Source organism: Camelus bactrianus, chromosome 22, assembly GCF_048773025.1.
Source record: "Camelus bactrianus isolate YW-2024 breed Bactrian camel chromosome 22, ASM4877302v1, whole genome shotgun sequence".
NCBI classification, from domain to species: domain Eukaryota; kingdom Metazoa; phylum Chordata; class Mammalia; order Artiodactyla; family Camelidae; genus Camelus; species Camelus bactrianus.
Genome location: NC_133560.1, coordinates 13,814,999 through 13,835,635, shown reverse-complemented (window position 1 = coordinate 13,835,635; position 20,637 = coordinate 13,814,999). Strand labels below are relative to the sequence as shown.

The 20,637-nt window shown below is 49.8% G+C and overlaps 1 protein-coding gene across 2 annotated transcripts in view; it reads left to right on the top strand.

Moving 5' to 3' along the window:
• WWC1 (WW and C2 domain containing 1) overlaps nucleotides 1–20,404 on the top strand; it is a 132,028-nt gene extending 111,624 nt beyond the window's left edge. For both annotated transcript variants that reach the window (XM_074350313.1, XM_074350314.1), the window contains 6 exons: nucleotides 5,521–5,653; nucleotides 6,924–7,088; nucleotides 12,197–12,289; nucleotides 16,145–16,378; nucleotides 18,531–18,652; nucleotides 19,600–20,404. In XM_074350313.1, coding sequence (XP_074206414.1) covers nucleotides 5,521–5,653; nucleotides 6,924–7,088; nucleotides 12,197–12,289; nucleotides 16,145–16,378; nucleotides 18,531–18,652; nucleotides 19,600–19,666 — 814 coding nt within the window. In that variant the 3' untranslated portion in view covers nucleotides 19,667–20,404. The remainder of the gene's footprint in view (nucleotides 1–5,520; nucleotides 5,654–6,923; nucleotides 7,089–12,196; nucleotides 12,290–16,144; nucleotides 16,379–18,530; nucleotides 18,653–19,599) is intronic.
• Nucleotides 20,405–20,637: the final 233 nt, after the last annotated feature.

The following is a 20,637-nucleotide window of genomic DNA, read 5'->3' as shown; positions in this document are numbered from 1 at the left end:
CCGAGTCACCAGCCATCAGTCAGGCATCAGGAAAGAGGAGAGACAACAGAGTGTGCCTGCGTGCCTTTAACCCAAGGAGCACTCCTGCAAGCCCCACCCAGCAATTTCTATTTGCTTTTCATTGGCCGAGCTTACTTCTTGGCCCACCTGACTGCAAGGGAAACTGGAAAGTGAGTCCTCTTAGTTGGTACAAAAATCAGAATTCTGTGACTCAGGAAGAAAGTAGGAATGGATTAGTCCATGAGTCAAAGCTGCCTTAGAAGGTAACTGTGGAAGATTAAATGTAATGAAAATACAAAAAGAGTGTTAAAGTCGAGCTGGGTGCATTGCTTGCCAAGGTTCTAAAGCTAAGGTCTTTTCTCCTGTTGTTAAAAAGGCAGGTTGGTGAGGGTTTCAGCAGAATTCAAAATATGCTGCTGCCCAAGAGAGACTCCCTCCATGATGGAAGCAGGTCTGAAGGGGAAGTGAGCGGGACACAGCCTTCTCACTGTATGATCGCGCTCTGCAGTCCCCTGTTTACCGACAGAAGGCCCGCATCACACACTTCAGGAAACAGTGATGCAGACTAGGGTTCAAATCCTAGCTTTTCTGTGTAACCTTAGGCAGAGCATTTTTTAACTTTTTATTGCAACATAACATACATACGGAAAACTTCACATCAGCTCAGTGGATTTTCAGAAACCAAACTCCCCGTGAATGCAGCACCCAAATCGAGGGGCAGACCATCACCAGCTGCCCGGAAGCCCGCACCATGCTTCCTCCCACTCGCTGCCCTGCCCCTTAGGAGCAAACACTGTCAGGCAAGTCCTTCTGACCTGGTCTGATCCTCCGCTGAGAAGTGGGGACATCCCACTGACTGTGCGGGGTGATCCGAAGGGACTGAGGGAAAAGCCAGTGAGGAAGTTGTGCAAAGCTCGTGGTAGGTGCTCAAGCGACAGTAGACATTCTTACCAGGGAGACGTGGAGGAGCGTTGCCGACGACCTGCTGTGAGGGGAGCCCAGCCTCTGAACCTCGACACTTAGGAGGAAATGTCTTTGGACTGGAATGCGTGTGCTCTGAATTCAGACAGATGCGGGCTTGGAGTCTCGCTCAGCCAACTCCCTGTGGGATCCTAGGTCTGGGTGAGCCCTGAGCATCAGGAGGTGTAAACGCTTCCTGGGTGCTTCTAACATGAAGCCTGGTTTGGGAACCTGACTCCAACCCTTGTTTCCCCATCTGTGAGATACAGATGTAAGGAATAGCCTCCACACCTGGGGTATTTTGGAGACTGAAAAAAATATGCATGGTAAGCACTTAACACAGACCCAGACCTACAGGAAGTACTCAGTGACTCTTCTGTGTTACTCTGTTCCAGCTCCAAAGTATACCTTTGGCCTCGGAAGGGGTCTTTCCTTAGCGCATGTGTTCTGCAAAGGGCCGGGTAGAAAATGCCTGCTTTTGGGGCCGTGCGGATTCTGTCCCATCCACTCAGCGCTGCTGTCGCCGTGTGAAGGCGGCCGCGGATGGTGCACACACCGCCCACCGGGACTCTGTCCCTGAAACTTGGTTTATGGACACCGAAATCTGAATTGCACATAATTTGCACATGTCATGACAAGTCATTCTCTTTTTGATTTTTTTTTCAGCCATTTAAAAATATAAAAGCCATTCGTAGCCTGCACCTTGGACTGTCTAAAAACTGACAGGAGATTGGATTTGGCCCCCGGGTGACCCCCTCTATTATTCTTTTACTGTTTATTCCTCCATGTTGATAAAGAATAGGGCAGTGTTCCTGAATTTTTGTATGTTCGTTTGTTTTAGGGTTTTCTCTAAATCGTCTCAATTTCTCTCTTTCCCTCTCTGTCCCTTCCTGTCTCTCTCTCCCCACTCTGTTTCCCTTTCCCTCCCTCCCGCCTCCTCCTCTCTCTCCCTCTCTCTCCCTCTCTCCCTCTCTCCCTTCTTTCCTGCCTCCCTCTTCCCTCCTCTCTACTTCTCTCTCCCTCCATCTCCCTCTCTTTCCCTCTCTCTGGCGCACTGCAGAGGTCTGGTGCCGGAAATAGGCCCAGGACCTGTCTGCCCAAACCCTGGCACAAGATCAGTGGTTTCCGCCAGATTCCAAGCTTGTGCTGAGACTTTTCACATCATCTCCTAGCAACCGCCTTCTGTTCTCTCTCCCTTTGTGGCCCCCTCTCCCCTACCCTTTGCCATTCAAAATTCCCTAGACACTGACTTACAAAGAGGGCTGGGAATCCCTGGGGTGAATCCATCTGCAGTCCCTCCCCCCAGCCTGGAGGCTTCCTTTGGTCCCGGAATGTTAACTAGCTCTGTGGTGCCGGCTCAGCCCTGGAGTCCAGTATGGAGGGCTCCAAAGACTGACTCCCATCTCCCCTGCACCCAAGACCCAAGGGAGGGTGGGTGCCTTTGTTACTCCCTCCTTTTATTTGTTTAGGTTTCTTTAGTGCATTTACTCAGAGGACTGGATCTTTTTTAAAATCCACAGGCAAAACGAAACTCTTAGAGCATTAGGAAATATAGGAGAATATCATCACAAACACTGCTAAAGTGATAACCCTTGCCTTTGCATCCTTGGCAGCTTATGTGCGTGTGTGTCGAGGACAGAGGCTGAGAAGTGCTTTGCTGGGTCCCAGGGCATGTGTGTTTTATATTTTATTAGGCCTTACAGAATCATTCTCAGATAAGAGTGTACTTTTAGTAAAAGCTCTCACCAGCAGGGATCGAGAGTTACCCCCACACCGACAACCTGACAGTCAACATCATCAAACAGCGGGACTTCATAAAGAATATGTACTGGTTTTATTTTAGCAAATACTGCTAAACTGACTTCAGAGAGTAAATTGGCTGCTCTAATTAACACTCCCCACAGGGGTATGTGCCTTTTTCCCAAACCCTCATCAGCACTTGATATTATCACATACATATGTATTATTTTTATTTATTATTATTATTTTGGCCACTTTGCCAAAGGGTGAAAAGATATTTTTCTCTTTACAATGGAGTTTTTTTTTTTTTCTTCCTGGAAAATATTTAGATCAGCTTCTCAGTCACAAAAGAAGAGACTTCCCTTGCGGTTGAGCGCTTAGCAGAGCTGGAGAAACTCGGGTTGGAAACCTGGCTGTCCCGCCTAGCGGCCGGTGACACTGGACAAGCCCCGTCCACTGTCTGGTCCTCAGCTTTTGAATCTGTAAAATGGAGCCGAGAGTCGCTTTCGGCGTGGTTGTAAGGCCTCAGCACGGCACCTGGAGCTCCCCAAGCCCCCCCATCACTGCTGATTCACGTGGCATCTGCAGAATCCTCACGGGGCACTCCCCGCGAGTGCCCACGTTTAAAGGCTCTTCTCCACGTGGACCAAGAGGCTGAGGGAGCAAAGGAGGGCGGGCAGAGGCCCCTCCATAGCAAGAGCCCCCATCTAAGTGCGAGGAAGGTTTTCATCACTGGGCTGGGGATAGACAGAGAGCCAAGATCTGTTCTCCCTGTTGGGGAAATCCTAAGGGAGATTTGATGTTTACCCACAGTCTCCCTGAGCCAACTAACTAGATGTCAGATTCTCTGCTTTGGGCTGGAATTCCTTCAGCTCAGTATGGCAGTACTGTCTCCTGCTGATCAGAAGCCTGGCGGTTATGTATGTCTTTAGAAAGTAAAGATGGGAATAGAGATCAATGACTGATTAATAAATGCAGCCCCTGGTCACACCAACTCCTTCCAACCCTGAAGTCCGAGGGGAAAGGATGGTTATGAAGAGTGTCATCAAAAATAACGTTTCTTCAACAAATGATGCTGGAACCCCACTGGATATCTGTATAGAAAAAAGTAGTCTTTGAGCACCATGTACAAATTTTAATCTGAAATGGATCATAGAGCTAAATATAAAAGTTGAAACTGGAAAACTCCTAAAAGAAATTACAGGAGAAAGTCTTTGCAATTTGGGGATGGGGAAAGATGTCTTAGGTACAACACAAAAAGCACAAACCATTAAAGAGAAAAACTGATGAACTGGACATTATCACAACCAAAAGCTTCCGTTCTTGGGAAGACACCATTTGGAAAAGAAAAAGGCAAGCCACAGACGTGGAGAAAATATTTGCAAAGGATTGATATCTAGACTATATCATGAACTCTTACAACTCAGTAATAAAGAGACAACCCAGTTTTTAAATGGGCTAAAAATTCTAGCAGACACCTTGCAAAAGAAAATATGAATGGCCAAAAAATGCAGGAAAATATTCTCAACGGGAAAGTGCACATTAAGGCCGCAAGGAGATATGAATACACACCCGGCTGAATGACTAAATTTAAAGACTGGCAGTGCCAAGTGTAGATGAGGAACTGGAATTCTCATAGCATTTCTGGTGGGAACGTAAAACGGCACAACCATGTTGGAAGACCAGTTTATCAGTTTCTTAAAAGGATAAACTTATTGTATGACCCAGCAATTCTACTTTGAGATAAATATATATATATATATATAAAACAGTCTGAATTCTTTCCTCCCAAAATTCATATATTGAAGCTCTGACCTCAGGACCTCAGGATGTGACTGTATTTGAAGACAGGGTCTTTAAAGAGCTGATCCAGTTAACATGGGGCAGTTAGTGTTAGGGTGGGCCCTAATCCGATATGACTGGTGTCCTTGGAAGAAGAGGAAATTTGGACACACAGAGAGACCCCAGGGATGCACACACAGAGGAAAAAAAACCATATGAGGGCAAAGCAAGAAGGTGGCCATCTGCAAGCCACCAACAGAGAGCCCTCAAGAGGACACCAAACCTGCAACACTTTGACCTTGGACTTTTAGCCCCCAGAACAGTGAGAAAAAAACTTCTGTCGTTTGAACCACCCAGTCTGTGGTATTATGTTAATGGCAGCCCCAGCAAACGAATACAGTGTCCAAGAGAAATGAAATCCTGTGTCTCCACAGACTTGTAGGTGAATGTCAATAGAAGCTTTATTCGTACTTGCTAAGAAATGGAAACAAACCAAATGTTTATCACCTGATACACAGCTAAACACAGTGCAGTGTCTCCATCCAATGCAATATTACTCAACAGTAGGAAGGAGTGAACGATGGGTAACATGCACCGCCATGGACAAATCTCAGAGACATTATGCTGAGAGAATGAAGCCAGAGACAAAAGAGCACATCCTATCTGATTCCATTTCTATGAAATGCAGGAACAATCTCATTTAATCTGTAGGGACAGAACGCTGGTCAGTGGTGGGCTGGGGGTGGGGAGAGGGTAACTGGGAAGAGGTACAAGGGAGCCCTTCCGGGTGATGGAGCATTCTAGATCTTGAGTGTGGTCACGCTTTCCCAGGGGAACACATTGTTCAAAACTCATCAAACTATACACACTGGAAATGCATTTTGGTGTATGTAAATTGTACCTCCCTGAAATGGATGTTTTTTAAAAGATGTGTCCTCAGTCCTGACAATGTTTGGAAGCCCTGCCCTGGATGCACGTAAAGGCAGGTGAGCAGATCAGAGTGGGCGCTGTGGGTAACCAGGTGCCTTGTCATCACAGGAGGTACGAGGAGGAGACGAGTGAGAACGAGGCAGCAGTGGACGAGGATGAGGACGAGGAGGAGGAGGGGGAAGAGGAGGACGTTTTTGCTGAGAAAGTCTCACCAGATATGGACGAATGCCCGGCGGTAAAAGTAAGGAGGGCCAGGGACATGGGGAGGGCTGTCTTGGGGAAACAGCCCTCAATCCTTGAGCCCAAGCAGTCAGAAAAGGCTTGGCATTAAGTCCTAGCATCAGAGTGGGGTGACCTGCAAAAGGTCATGCAGGAGTGTCCCTGCCTGGAATCGGGGTCATTTCGGCGACAGTAAGGCAGTTTTGCGAGGCTGACTGGCCCCCCCATCTCTCCTGCCTTGTGCAGTTCCCGTTTCTCTGGGCAGACCTCAAGCTATATAGGAGAAGGGTCTGGGTTCAGATGCTGGCTCTGCTCCACCCTAGGCGGATGACTCCATCCCTCTCAGGCCTTCACTTTCTCATCTCTAAAATGGACACAGGAATACCGTCCTTGCAGATGGGTTCTAAATGGACTTCTCTGCTTAGGTCTGTTGGACATGCGATGGGAAAGGAGGGGGTGTCTAGTCAAGTTCCTCTCGCCTCCTGTTTCCCTGCTGCACTGGGGTGACCTGTTAGAACAGGCTTCATGCTCCAAGAGATCTCGTGTTCTTTCCACTATCAGGCCTCCTGGAAGTAGAGCACCCCATTGTGTTTGAGCAGGGCTGGTGAGGGTAGAGTTGCAGGTTGTGCACTGCACAAAGGTGCCTGATCCGGGGAGGTGGGGGAGCTGGAAGAAACCCCCAGGCCTGCCTTCTAACTGTTCCACACCAAGGGGAGATCTTTCTGCAGTTTCTCCAGCCAGAGGGGGGTGCCTTTTTCAAAATTGCACAAAGGCACTGTTTAGACTCACCAAGGCCCTTCATTTGGGTGTTTTTGTTTATCTCTGCTGGTAACTGCTGTAAAAGGACAATAGACAACCTGGTCACCTAGCTTACAAACGAGCTTGGCGGGTTGCCCCCACAGCTGCAAGGAGACATTAGCAGTTCTCGGCTGGGGTGGCGAGGCTCTGGGTGTGGCTTTGTCAGAATGTGGTTGACGCCCAAGTCTCGAGGGTGTGCAGTCCAGAACATCCATGCTGGAGGTACCTCCACTGCTCACATGAGCTTGTGCGGGACTCAGTATCTCCCACAGCCCCAACCTACAGGTGTCAGGGAGGACTGGGGACTGGTACTCAGGGCCTTGGGTGCCGTCCTGGCTGGGCTGGGGCCTCAAAAACCCCCGGCTGTGTCTGAGGGCCAAAGGCCAGGTGACAGGAATGGGGAGCAGCTGGGGAGTCTGCCCCGTGAGTCTCGGGCTGGGTGGCTGGCACTGCGGACCCGGCAGGTGGCCTCAGAGCTGTGGCTTCTTCCTCAGGTGGACAAAGAGACCAACACAGAGACCCCGGCCCCCTCTCCCACGGTCGTGCGGCCCAAGGATCGGCGGGTGGGCACGCCAGCCCCAGGGCCGTTTCTTCGAGGGAGCACCATCATCCGCTCCAAGACCTTCTCCCCGGGACCTCAGAGCCAGTACGTGTGCCGGGTAAGCAGCCACGGGCGCCATCCCCTCCGCCCAGAGCACCGCTTCCCTCGGAGTAGCCGGGAGCCCAGGGTTCTGGGTGCGCATCCCAGTTACGCACACGCTGCCTGGCGTCCTCGGGCACCTTAACGCCTCTGAGCCTCACGTTCCTCGTGGAGTTAATAGACTGACTCCATGGGGGTGTTTTAAGGACAAAATTCGCTACAGTGTGGGAAAGGCTTGGTAACCAGTGCATGGCCAGTGTTTTTCCTACTTCCGACCCATCTCCACTCCGTGCTCACACCCTGCCCTTCCACACCGCTTGCTGGAATCAGACTGACCCTCACCGTCCCTGACGGACATTCTTCCTCCTCCAGGGCGAGTCCAGCGTGCAGCCTGGGGTTGCACAAGAGCAGCAGACCAGGATTATTTAGTCACTGGTTTAAGGGTTTTTTTTAATCGAACTTTTTGATAACATTGAAAACTTAGGAAATTCAAGTAAAAATAAAATAAAAATGAAGATAAAATTCCAGTTTCTCTTGGGGGAAAAAAAAAGGACTGTCTGGCACCACGAGATACACATTCTGTCTTGGCGACAATTGGCTGGAGCTGAGCAGTGGGGGCCGCTGCCCTGGGCTGAGTGGAGGGGAGGGTGCCCTCAAGTTCACTCTGGCCTCCACCTGGTCCTCTTTAACCTAATTCTGTTGCCGACCTGCTCTTGCAGACCCTGCTGGATTTCAAAGCCCTGAAGTAGGCTTGGCTCCCACGTACCCGTGGTTGGCTCTCCAATGAATCTACCCCTCTCTCTGCCAGCCCTCCGGGAACGGAGGGTTTGCGCCCTTCCCATATCTGAGGAGTCATGCTGGTTGCTGGGGCTGCAAAACCGGACCCTGTAACTGAGGCTCAAATGACGTGTCAGCATCCTTCCTTGCCCTCTGCCATGCAGAACCCGTGAGCAGTAACAAAAAGCATAAACAGAACCCTCCTGCCTAGTGTTCCAGTGAGTCGTCACAAGGGAGGCACCCCCATCATCAACCTGCCACCCACCTGCCTACTGGCATTTGAGAGGGAGATGGGATATGGTGGTTTCAATATCTGATATTCAGTATCCAAGTCTGACGATTAATAATTAATTAGAGGAGCTAATTTTTTCATAACATGACAGTTTCACTAATTTCCTGGCTACCTATCAAATTAGTCCCCACAAAAGCATTCCCCGCAGTCCCTCCCAGAAATAACATAAACCCCTCCCTTCTGTGTCAGACCTCCAGCTAGCAGGGTTGAGGTTCTAAGCATCTGAAAAGTCAACATGAGCACATGCAACGTAGCTGTGTATCTTGGCGGACGGCGCAGGGTTTCCTGCAGTCCCTGAATGTGGTTTTAACATGAGGGAATTCCTGAATCGCAAGTGAAGAATCCTGCAGTTAAGCCAGTGCAGAGCTGAGGAGGAGGAAAATCCTCTCCGTGTTTCAAATGTGAATAATTTGAAGGATTTAGAAAAGCCCTTAGGGTAATGGATAATCTGGTTGTTTTTTTTTTTTTTTTTTTTTTGGCAAAACTACCGCCTTTATAAACGTGCAGTGGAATCAAACACAAAGGGAAGGATCTTACTGGTTAGCAAAACCACACTAAAAAGAATGAGAGTTTGATTTGTCCTTTTTCATCAGGATTAGGATGCAGTTGTAATTTTGCCACATGGAAGACACGGAATATCACTTCTATAAAATGTTTCTCTTTTCTAACTAAAAAGTCGGACTTTCCCCCTCAATATTTGCTATAAAATTCTGGTCCCTTGTGTAGATGGATTCACTTTAAGTGGCCTTTTCCAGGATGGGCATCCTTGAATAACAGAGAGCTCCGGTCCCATTTATTAAGCACCTGTAACGCACCCAGCACTGTACTGGACCTTTCCCATGTTCTATTACCTGGACCAGGTTCCAACCCTGCTGGGCTGCAGATTAAGAAATTCGCAGTCTACGGACCCCATGCCGCAGGCAGAAAGGGCCTTTCTTGGCAAAGCCATATATTTTTCCTTCTTTGCTTTCTAACTACACTTCAGCCCCAGCTCATCTGCTTCCTGTAGACTATTACTCAAGGCCACGAGAAGTAGCCAACAGTGCAACATCTTGATTTTTTTTTTCCTATCATTTCCATTAAAACTCTGTAGACAGGCAGTCTGTCTCCCAAGATACAACAGGTAACAGTGTATCCCTGTTTTTCACGCACAGAATGAGCCTTATCATATTTCCAACAGGGAATATTGGTGTCTGTGCTGTGCTGCATCCTGCCTCTAGGACCCAGCCAGCTCCATGCCTTCCAGTCTGTGGTTCATAGCACTCAGCTCCCTAGTACCAAGTCCTGTACCAGTCAGGGTTCTTAACAGCAAGCAACAGAAACAGACTGTGATCAATATATGCAGGGAGGAAGTTTTTAGAAAGGAAATTGAGTAGTTCATCAGAAGGCTGTAAAACCAGCCTCAGAAATGAGACAGGAACAAGGCCAACTAGACCACAGCCAAAACCATGCCACAGAGACGGTCAGGGGAGGACATCGAGAGTGCCGCCGTGGAACGGGGCCCCGGCTGGACCCCCCACTGCCTTGGGGCAGCATGGACGCCTCCTCCACTAGACTCCTGCCTCTGCGAGAGGTCATGGGAGCTCTGGCTGCTGCTGCCACTGCCACTGCTCACCACCAAGGGCTTCTTCCTGAGATACTGACAAACACGGATGCTTATGGAACGGAAGAGAGTGGCCTGGTTAAATCCACGTGGCTCAGTCGCAGAGGTCTGATTCACCATGTTGTGATTCAAAGACCAGGACAGTTGCATTTAATTGTCAAAGTCTAGTCCTGTGCCTGCTTCTAGCTGCAAGGGAGGCCATGAAAGCGAGACTCTGGGACTTCCTCTGCTTCATTAGTGGAAGGTGGGCTTTGTCTCCCATCAGGAGTCATGGGTGGGGATTTCCCCACCCAGAGTCTAGAGTTTCATATGCTAATCAGATTGCTGCTACCCGCCCCCGCCCCCCAAAAAAAAAATCTATTTGCTGTGTCATCTAATCTTACAAACAGCCCTGCAAGGCAAATTGTGTTAATTCCATTTCATGGATGCAGAAAGTCAGGGCATTTTTTCTGAATACGAGTAATCCCTTCCTCTGGCCTGATGCCACACATCTGCACACCAAGTGCCCTCTGCTGGGTATCTCCCGTCTTTGGTCCGTAGCCTGGCCTGTGTCACCTGGTGAGTTTCCTGAGCTTGGCCCCTCACTGGACTCTTAAGTCCATGAAGGTAGGGACAGTGCCTTGTACTCCTGTGACAGCTCCCCACAGCCCCCGTGTCTTTAACACCTACACATTTATCAGCAGTGCTGGAATTCTCCCTGTGACTTTCCATTATTTCACCTCTCTGCTCCTAATAGCAGTTTTCCTTGCTATTAAATGGAAATAACGGAAAGGCAGCAATATTCTCTACCCTGAGATCAGGTGCATTAGAACATCTTTCTGTAAGAAAAGTTTAAGAACTGAGTGTAGCTTTCATCACTCTTTCATCCCGGGGTCTTTAACGCATAAACAACTATGAGATAAGAATGGATTGTCCCAGGGGAGGGTGTAGCTCAGTGGTAGAGTGCATACCTAGCATACATGAGGTCCTGGGTTCAATTCCCAGTACCTCTGCTAAGTAAATAAACCTAATCACCTCCATCCATTTAAAAAAAAAAAAAAACGATAAGAATGGATTGTCCTGAACCACGTTTCCAGTCTGTGTGACCCATGTTCTGAGTGCCACCTTTGGGTTGAACTAATGTGGGATAAAGCTCCCTTCTGATATGATACCCAGCCAGTCCACTTGCATGAGTCCACCCAGTTGAGATGGCCCACCCCTCCGTCTGTAGGTAAGTTTCATCTCCGAGCCCTAATGTGCATCCTGGGGGCAGCATGGACGCCTCCTCCACTAGACTCCTGCCGCTGCGAGAGGTCATGGGAGCTCTGGACGTGGCCTTGGAGTCAGACAGACTGGACCTGGAGCATCTTATTCTGATGCTTCCCAGCAGTGTGGCTTGTAAAAGTGTCTTAGTGTCTCCAGACCTCAGTTCCTTCCGTTAGGATCGTTTGAAGATTAGAAGAAACTGCCGACAAAGGATGAAGCCCGTGGCACCTCGTAGGGGCTCTGGCCATGTGGCTGTTACTATTGTTGCTCTTGTCTGTGTCTCCTCCCAGCTGAGACTCTGCCTAGAGTGGCAGCTGTTTGATCCGTGACATCCCTGGGGCTGCTGTGTTTGTCAGCGTAGCAGGACTATCAATATCATGATCACTAATAATGATTAATAACCACAAAAGCGACGACGTGGACAGATTCTCGGAAGAGACGCGCCGCAGTGAGCTGCCAGCTGCCAGAACAAACAGACTCTAGCATCAGCCCGTGGCAATCCCACTGACTTGGAAATACGACTCCAGAAAGACGGCGCCGCCTCGCACGTCCTGGGACGTGCCACCCTCCCTAACCTTGCTCTCCGCTCCTCCACCGGGGGCATGCACTGTCAGCAGAGCCCTGATGTCTGGCCGTAGAGGAGGAATGTTAGCCCTCTGGGGAGAGTCCAGATAACTGAGCGATTGAAGGGATGCTGAGGAGGGGGTGCTGTGACCAACACCGCCCTCACAGAGCACGTCTGCTCCATCTTCTCCAAGGATACGGTCCCTGAGGCTTTGCCTCTGGGCTGCTTCTTCATGTATCTGTCAGCCTTGACAGGGGCTCCATTTGAGCCATAAGGGCAGGCTCCATGGGTGACAGGGAAGAGTTGATGCAAATAGGCCTTAACGTGGTAGGTCAAGGGCGTCACTGTATCCTGGAGTCACAATGCCTGGTGTCAACCCCTCTGTGTGGCTACTGGCTCACCAGCCTTGTCAGGTTCTATAACCCCAAGTCTCCATCTCCTCGTCTGTAAGGCAGTGATGCTCCCCGCCCTGGGGTTGCTGGAAGGATTACAGGAGATATGGGATGTTGAGTACGTAACAGCATGCATCCTTCAGTGTGCGCTCAGCAGTGTTCACCTAGAGAGAAGAGGAAGGTGCATGGAAACCTAGGTGCCTGACCAATGCACTCAGACCTTAATTAGCTTCCCACTACTTTTCTCTTGCAGCTGAACCGGAGTGACAGTGACAGCTCCACCCTGTCCAAGAAGCCTCCTTTTGTTCGAAATTCCTTGGAGCGGCGCAGCGTCCGGATGAAGCGGGTAAGACAGTCACCTGGGAGCTATGTGTGCACCTACTCCCGCCTCGTTTCCCCAAGCCTGGTGTGTCCTGCACACACATCTCCTGACGTCTGACCATTTCTTCTCAGCCACTGGTTTGAAAAAAGTCACTTTGCAAGCATGACAGTATTTGCAAACAGAAGTTGGTAAACCATAAGGCCTGGGTAGACTGGGAAGAGTGCCAGAGGATAAATGTAACCTTGTTATTATGATGAATAGGTTAGATCAGGAGCGTGCACACTGGGCCTCGTCTTCTTGGGTGGAAATCAGAGTCACTAAGAATTAACCAGCCCACGACATCACAGTCACCTGGGACCCTGCCTCACGCAGGACTCTGCTCATCGTCTGGCTGGCTGGCTGAGCAGTTGAAGGTTCTGACAGCCCTCCCTGCTGGCAGAGACGCCGGGTGCCCCCCTGAACACCGACCAGAAGCAGGGAGGTGCGAATGGGCACCTCCCAGTCCAGCTGGAAACACAAGGGGAGAGGCCACAAGCTGTCCCCACAGAGCAATCTCGCCCCTCCTCACGGGGACTTGCCAGAGGGACCCGGGTGGGCAGCGTTAGGCAGAGTCCCGACTCCTGATAGGAACTTTCACTAGGCAGGGCTGCAGGAGGTACGGAGGGGCCCTCCTCACTTTGGGCTTTCAACACAGACTTAACAACGGTTCTGGTGAGTTTGCCGAACTAGAAGAAACCCAGGAGTCAGAATGTCAGAGAAGTAGAGAGAGCAACGTGAAAGAGAATGTGCAGAGAAAGGGGAGTGTGCTGACAGCCCCAAGCAGGGGCGGGCCCCCCGCCTCTCCCACAGGCCTGCTGCTGACAGCCAGCACCCGGAGGGGGACCTGTGCCCATCACCACCCCTCCCCCACACGTGTCCAGAAAGAACTAGAGAGAGCAGGAGAAAGGAAGCAATGCAGATAGAAGAGAGTGCAGACTGTGGGAGAATGTGGACACGCCTCAAGTGCCAAGGATGGCCAGCTGTCCCCTCTGGCCCCCCGACCCCAACCCCGTCTGCTGTGGCTGGCTGGTGCCGCACTTTCCGGAGCGCTGGGAGTCTCCTTGGGAGCGTATAGATGATGCAGGTTCTGAGGCCACACTCCCAGGTGGTCTCATCCAGGCAGCTGGGGTGGGCCTAGAAACTGCATTTTGATAAGCTCCTTGGAGCATTCTGGGGCTGGTGTTCCATGACCCACTCCCAGCGAAAACGTACTGCAGAAGCTCCCGCTTGCTCCCTGGCACATCCTACAACTCACTGCCTGCAAGGCAGGCCCCACCGAAGTTCCCGCATGTCCACCTCCTCTTCCCCTCAGCCAAGGGGCTGACTTGCCAAGGGAACCCCTGATGGCGGGTCTGACCCGTTTCCATCAGGTCCTAACTATATTCTGAGGAACAGAGGAGCCCAGGGGCTGGGCCAGGGCCCTCGGGCACTGGAGTCTTTCCTCCACTTGCTGTCCGAGCTATACCTCTCTCTGCTTCGGCCTGTCCAGGCAAGTTGCTAAGACTGGACATCGGTCAGAGCAAAGCAAAAGAATCTTCATTTGTTGCTCCAAGACCTCCAGTCACAGACATCACTTGGCTGGATTTCCTGGCCCTGCTCATTTATAAGCACAGACCAGACAGTGGTCACTCTGGAAGAGCATCATAGAACTTCTGCACTGAGCTGTTTCATCTTCCTAAAAGGATGCTTGCCAGCCTTAAGTAAGGATAAGTCTCATAGTCATAGCTTATGTACCACTTCTCAAATCCCTTTACTGGGCGTTATGTTGGTTTTCTGTTGCTGCGTAACAAATTACCTCAAATTTAGCAGCTTGAAATAATACAAATTCATTATTTCACAGTTTCCATGGGTAGGAGTTCAGGCACAGGTTAGCTGGATCCTGTGCTCAGGGTCTTTTCAGGCTGAAATCTAGGCATTGACTGACTGCATTTCCATCTACGGGTTTAATTAGGGGAAGATTCATGTTCCACGCTCCCTCAGGTTGGTAGGGTTCATTTCCCTTGTGTTTTCTTGCTTGCTGCAGGCCAGGGGCTGCTCACAGCTGCTAGTGGTCCTCTCAGGCCCTTGCTGTATGGTTCTCTCCACAACATGCATTGCTTCTTCAAGGCAACAGGAGATCTTTTTCCAGGAAGTGCCCAATTCATCATTTAAGGGCTCACCTGATTAGGTCGGGCCCACCCAGGATAATCTCCCTTTTGCTTAATTCAAATTCAGCTGATTAGCTACCTAATCATAGAGGTGATATCCCATCATATCCGCCCCCACATTGAAGGGGAGGGGATTATGCAGGACGTGTGTGTTAGGAGATAGGAATCTTAGCGGCTACCTTAGAATCCTGTCTCCTAGTCACTTAGTTATCCTTTTTCAATCATTAGTGTTTTCAGATAGAAGGAGAGTTGATTGTATTTGATCGATATCTTTTACATAGAGATTACTGAAGAACTCAACTCAAATACAGCTTGAAAGTGAAAGAGAGACTGTATTGGCTCATTTAATGGAAAACTCTAAGATATTGGACTAACTTCAGGCATGCATTGAGCTAGGAACTGAAACAGTGTCATCAAGCCTCACTCCCCCTCTCATGGCACTGCTACCTCCAGATGGCTTAATCTTTTTTTTTAAATTAGTCATATATATTTAATTAGTGATCTACAAGTAGTAATATACAATTTGCATTAAAGTACATTAAAGTGTAAGTAATAAAGAGGATACATCCCAACAGTAACAAAAAGAGGATTTAAAAAGACAATTCACAAAAGAAGTGGCAAATCACACTGACCAACCAGGACAATAACCAGAGAAACACCAGTTGAAACAAGTAAAAAACTAAAAAAACATTGAGAAAAACTGGCATACCCTCACACACTAGTGTGGAAAGGTCGAATAGTAAAATGTTCTAGAAACAGATGGCTTAATTCTTAAACAGGGCTGTCCAATATGCTGGTAAAGATGACCATGATCCGTTCTAGGTTTGCATCTTGCTGGCTTAGCAACCTCTGCCTAAACACGCTGCCTTTTCCCCAGCAGCTCAGCCAGAACTGAGTGCCAGAAGTGCCAGAACTGAGTGTTACTGGCTGGGCTTAGGTGACATACTCACCCAGAAGCCATCACTGAGATCCTGTGTGGCCAGGTACAGGTCACATTTCCTAGCCCTGACGCCCCACATGAACTAGATGGAATTGAGCACGGAGGAAGTGTGGCTCCCCCAGGGAAGATGAGGGTGCTGTCACTCTGAGGCTAGAGAAATGGATGCTGGACAGGCAGTAACAATAGTCGTCCATCACAGGAACACAAAGCCAAGAAGACAGGCCTTCCCCTCTCCAGGCGGAACCCGCCTGCATTGAGGAAACACCTTCAGAGCAGGATGGTGAGGAGAACCCAGTAAAGGAGAGTGTCAATGCTGAGGACACAGAGTGAGGAAACAGCACCGTGGAGGGAGTTGGGGGCTGGTGGGGGGGGGGGGTTCTGGAGCAGGTGCTTGGGTGGAGGCGGGGGAATCGCAACTTGACTACTTATAATCTGTGTGACTTAACCTCTGGGAGCCTGGTTCTTGCAGAGGGTAACAGTCGGGACCTCATAGGGTTGTGAAAATGAACCGAGGTAGCAAAAGTAAGGCGTCCAGCATCGTGCCTGGGGCATGAAAATGCTCAATCGCGTGAGTTGTAGACATAGGAGAAATCAAGACAGACTCGAGGGAGGAGGCAAACCCCATTTTTGAGGGAGTGGAAGCCTGCGGCTGAATGAAGGAGGGCATCTGAAGTGTCAGAGGAGGGGTCATGTGGGCCCACTGGACCCGGCCCTGTAGTAACGGGTCACAACCGTCCGATCCACCCCTCGCAGCCTTCGTCCGTCAAATCTCTGCGCGCTGAGCGCCTGCTCCGCACCTCACTGGACCTCGAGTTGGACCTGCAAGCGACCAGGACCTGGCATAGCCAGCTGACTCAGGAGATCTCGGTGCTGAAGGAGCTCAAGGAGCAGCTGGAGCAAGCCAAGAGTCACGGGGAGAAGGAGCTCCCGCAGTGGCTGCGCGAGGATGAGCGCTTCCGCCTGCTGCTGAGGATGCTGGAGAAGCGGGTGAGCGGCGCCGAGAGAAGGGAGGTCGCTCTCTCCGCAGGTGCAGAGGGCCCGGAGCTGCCATGGAGGGTGGCCAGGGCTTTGAAGGGGTCCTGAAGTCCTGTGACCCCCCTGAGAGCGTTCCTTGGACCCCGCACAGACCTCAGCAAAGGGATGCAGGAATCCCTCCGCCTGGTAGGGAACTTTATTAAGTCTTGCACCGGCTGTCACGTCCTTTCGCTGCAGTCCCGTGTTTTAACTGTGCAGAGCCTTATTATTAACACATTTATTCCTGCGGGCAGTCCTTCATCCAACATATTGGGTACCTAATCTGTGCTGGGGCACACATTTTAGCAGAGTAAATACAGAACACTGACCTGCCCCAGTGCCCGACCCTGCCATCCCGCAGAGCAGGCATCTCCAAAGGGGAGAGGAGCAGCTCCTGGCAGGGCTTTGTCCTGATGGAGATGCTGGGAACTAGAAGTCTGCTTATGTCTCTGCCCTAGTGTAGTTAGTTTGAGGGATCCCAGCATTGCTCAAAGAAAAAGAACCACAAAATGGCCATGGCGCACGATGCTTTCACAAGGTTGCCTGCGAGGGAAGTCCCTCACTGCCTGAGACCTCCCAAGGGCAACTGTTCTGGGGCCACGACCTAGAGGGGAGGAGGGCAGGGGACCCCCCCCCCAGGGGAGAGGGGGCCTGTGTATCCAGATGATGTCACTCAGAGCACCATGAGGAGTCTCTGGATTGGAGAACTCCAAAGCAACAGCATTTTGGGGTCTTTTATAGCCTGGGGTTTATCTTGTCTAAAGCTAGCAGTTGTTGGGTGCAGCTTCGTGGGGCATGCAAAGCCGGCAGATTCTAAATGGCTACAAAATCTGCTTGTTTGAGCTACATTTAAAATAATTGGATGAGTAAAAATTTGACTTTGACACCAGTGTGGCTCTTGAGCTAGCAGGTCCCAGACTATAGTGAAGAAGTAAACACCACAGAGAAAACACACGGAGGCCGTCTGACTCATTCCTGTAATAGCTGCCGGGACTGCTGCCCAGGCCGGGAATGACAGACTTTTGCTAGTTTTCTTGCACACAGCCAAACAGTGCAAGAGCACCTTACAGAGGGCACCTGCCTGGATTGTTGGGAGGGCCATTAGCTGAATTTCCAGTTCTCAGTGCAGGTGGTGATAGAGCAGGAAGGTGGTGCTGGGCTTCTTAGATCTGGACTAATGTGGGAGCTTTCAGTTGACTCTGGTAATTCAGAAGTTCCAGAAACGTTTTATTTCCTTCTTATTTATTACTTATATCAAATATACTTGTAATAGAGTTATAATAAGAGCATTAAGGGAAAATAGAGAATTGGAGAAAGTTTTAAGGAAAAGAAAGAAAGAAATATATCCTTAATCCAATGGTAGTTGTCTATTACATTTATTTTGGAGCTTCCTAGTAGCAAAGGCAAAAAGAGGTAAGAAAATAAGTACATAGGTACCCTGCCTTAAGAAAGCACCAAGTAAGAAAACCTGACCTTTCAAATATTAAAAAAAAAAAGTACATCTATGATTGTCTGATAATGAACTATTAAAGAGCTACTTAAATGGTAGCTTCATTGACCAAAATTCTGTCTTCATGCAGTGTTTTTAAGGTTATAATGCATAGATACTTTAAGGCTCTCTGGTTTGTTCTCAAAAGTGCTTCTATAGGTTTTGCATCAGGAGGAAGAGGTGTAACATACCTAAAAACCTTGAACAAAACTTCATGACTGGGAACTGGGTTTCCACCGTATCTTAGTTGTTTGACACGAAAGAAGTTTCTTAACGTGCGAAAGCCTTAGCATCCTCTCTATAACATAGAGGTCGTTGTAAACTTTATCTTCCGCAGTGGCCCTCGGGGTTAGAGACTTAGCACATGTTTCACCAGGCAGCCCTCGTCTCCTTTCTGCCGACAGGTCCCCACAGGTATACAGTCCCCTGGCCCCAGAAACCTGTCGTTTCTGACAGATAGTGGGGTCACTTCCCGTCATCATTCGCAATCAAGAGGATCCTGCGGTGGGACAAGAAGAGTGAGGCTGCCTGTTCGGTGACCCCCCAGACTTTTCACAGTGGACTCCTCGTTTGTGCTAGAAAGTCTTCCTTGGCTGACCTCCTAAAGACTCCCCACTACCTCACTTTGCCCTACAGATGGACCGAGCAGAGCACAAGGGCGAGCTTCAGACAGACAAGATGATGAGGACGGCCGCCAAGGACGTGCACAGGCTTCGTGGCCAGAGCTGTAAGGAGCCCCCGGAGGTGCAGTCCTTCAGGTCAGCAAGCGGGTGCCTGGCCAGCCCGCCTTTCTCCTCACAGCCAGCCTGCCTGCTTTTCTTGGTGTCCCTGCTCCCCGCCTCACATGCCCCACTGGAGCAGGTGCTCACCCTCGGCCAAGCCGCCCCCGGCGGTCTGCGGTGCTGCCCCTCGCCCGTCTTTGTCAGTCCCCACACAACTCAAGCTAATTTGTCCGATCCTCTTGTTTAATGAATGAGCCACCTGCTCTGGCCTTGCCTCTTAGCGTTTCCATCCCCAGTAATTGCGGAGGATTGGCTGCAATGATAAATAAGCCTGAGGGTGACGGATGCTTGCTGGGCCTCCCCAGCCCTGCCTGCCGCCTGCCGGGATCTCACGGCGATGCCTTCTTACGGCACCGGACCCAGGCGTGTCACAGGAGGGCCCCCCATGCCAAGTGGCGGGGGGGCCTCCCGTTCACAGAGGGCTTTGCATTTCGTCTTGTGATGTCCTCTCAGAAAAGATACTCATAATTGTGTATGTGCAAAAAAAAAAAAATTCCTTGGTGGAATATGAACATGTAAACTAGACTGTAATCTTTATAACCACATTGACATCCCTTAGGTTTTAGCCAATTGGGAATCTAAGCCAAACAGTGCGTGTGGCCCAAGGGCCCTTTTAGACTCCAGAGGCCTCTGATTAGAACTGAAGATGGCTGGTTCTGCTGATGTCCCCTTAAGCAGAGGATCTCAACCAGGGATGATCTGGGGATCCTGGGGACATTTGGCAATGTCTAGGGTCATTTTTGATTGTCACAACTGGAGGAAGGGGAGGGAGAGCACTCCTGGCCTCTGGTGAGTAGAGACCAGGGGTGCCCTTAAACATCCTACCGTGCCCAGGATGGCCCCATGACAGAGAGGGATTCTGCCTGTAACATCTGTAAAGTGGGGTTGAAAACCCAGCTCTAAAGGGCTGGCCTCTTTCACAGGGAGAAGATGGCCTTTTTCACCCGGCCTCGGATGAATATCCCAACCCTCTCTGCGGACGACGTCTAATCGCCAGAAAAGTATTTCCTTTGTTCCACTGACCACGCTGTGAACCTAGACTGTGGCTAAAGTTATTTATGTGGTGTTATATGAAGGTACCGAGTCACAAGTCCTCCAGCACTCTTGTTGGTTTGAAGACGAACCGATTTTTTAGTTTGGGTTCTATTATTATTAAAAAAACAAAAACAAAAACACACATACAAAAAAAACCAGAAAACCAGCATTACAACAACAAGATTGTATAGTTTGTATATTTAGGAATGTATTTTTGAGAAAGAAAATTTAAAAGAACTAAAGCAGTGTTAAGTTACTGCTCTTCTTAAAATAAAATCGTTTAGTTTTTTTTTTTTTTTTTTTGTACAGCTCTACCTTCTAGAGGTTTCACTGCAATAAGAAGTAATGTTTGGGGGACGGTAATCCTCAAAGGACGTCCTGCCGATGTCACAGCACAGCTGACCTTTCCTACTTAACATATTTTGTACAATATTAAAAAAAATGCACGGGAACCTTTTGGGGGATTCTGAGGTGCACCCACAAATCTTCATGAGCTGTGACGTGTTTGTATGTGGCCGCCTGACCTGGGGCGGGCAGCGTGGGGATGACTGGGCCATGGCCCAGCCCATGCTGGCGACAGGCAGCCCCCGCGGGTCTCAGATGCCCAGTGAAGCCACCGAAGCAAGTGAGGGAGGGCTGTGGAGAGCGCCTTTCAGTCTTATCTCCATCAATAAAGTGGCCTTTCTGAACGAACTTCCTCTCTCTCTGTTTCTCCCCCACCACCTCACTTTGTCTGTGTTTCCCTGATTCTTGACCAACCCTCTTCCCAGTCATTCCCACCCCTCCCATCCCCAGTGCAGCCGATGGTTTGGTTTTTTTTTTCCTTTGGTCCGCTCGTTTGCTCACTGAGTGAAAAGGACAGCTCAGCTGGAGCCTTCGCCGACAATCCCAGGTCAGCCTTTAACAAACAAGTGGTGAATGTCTCC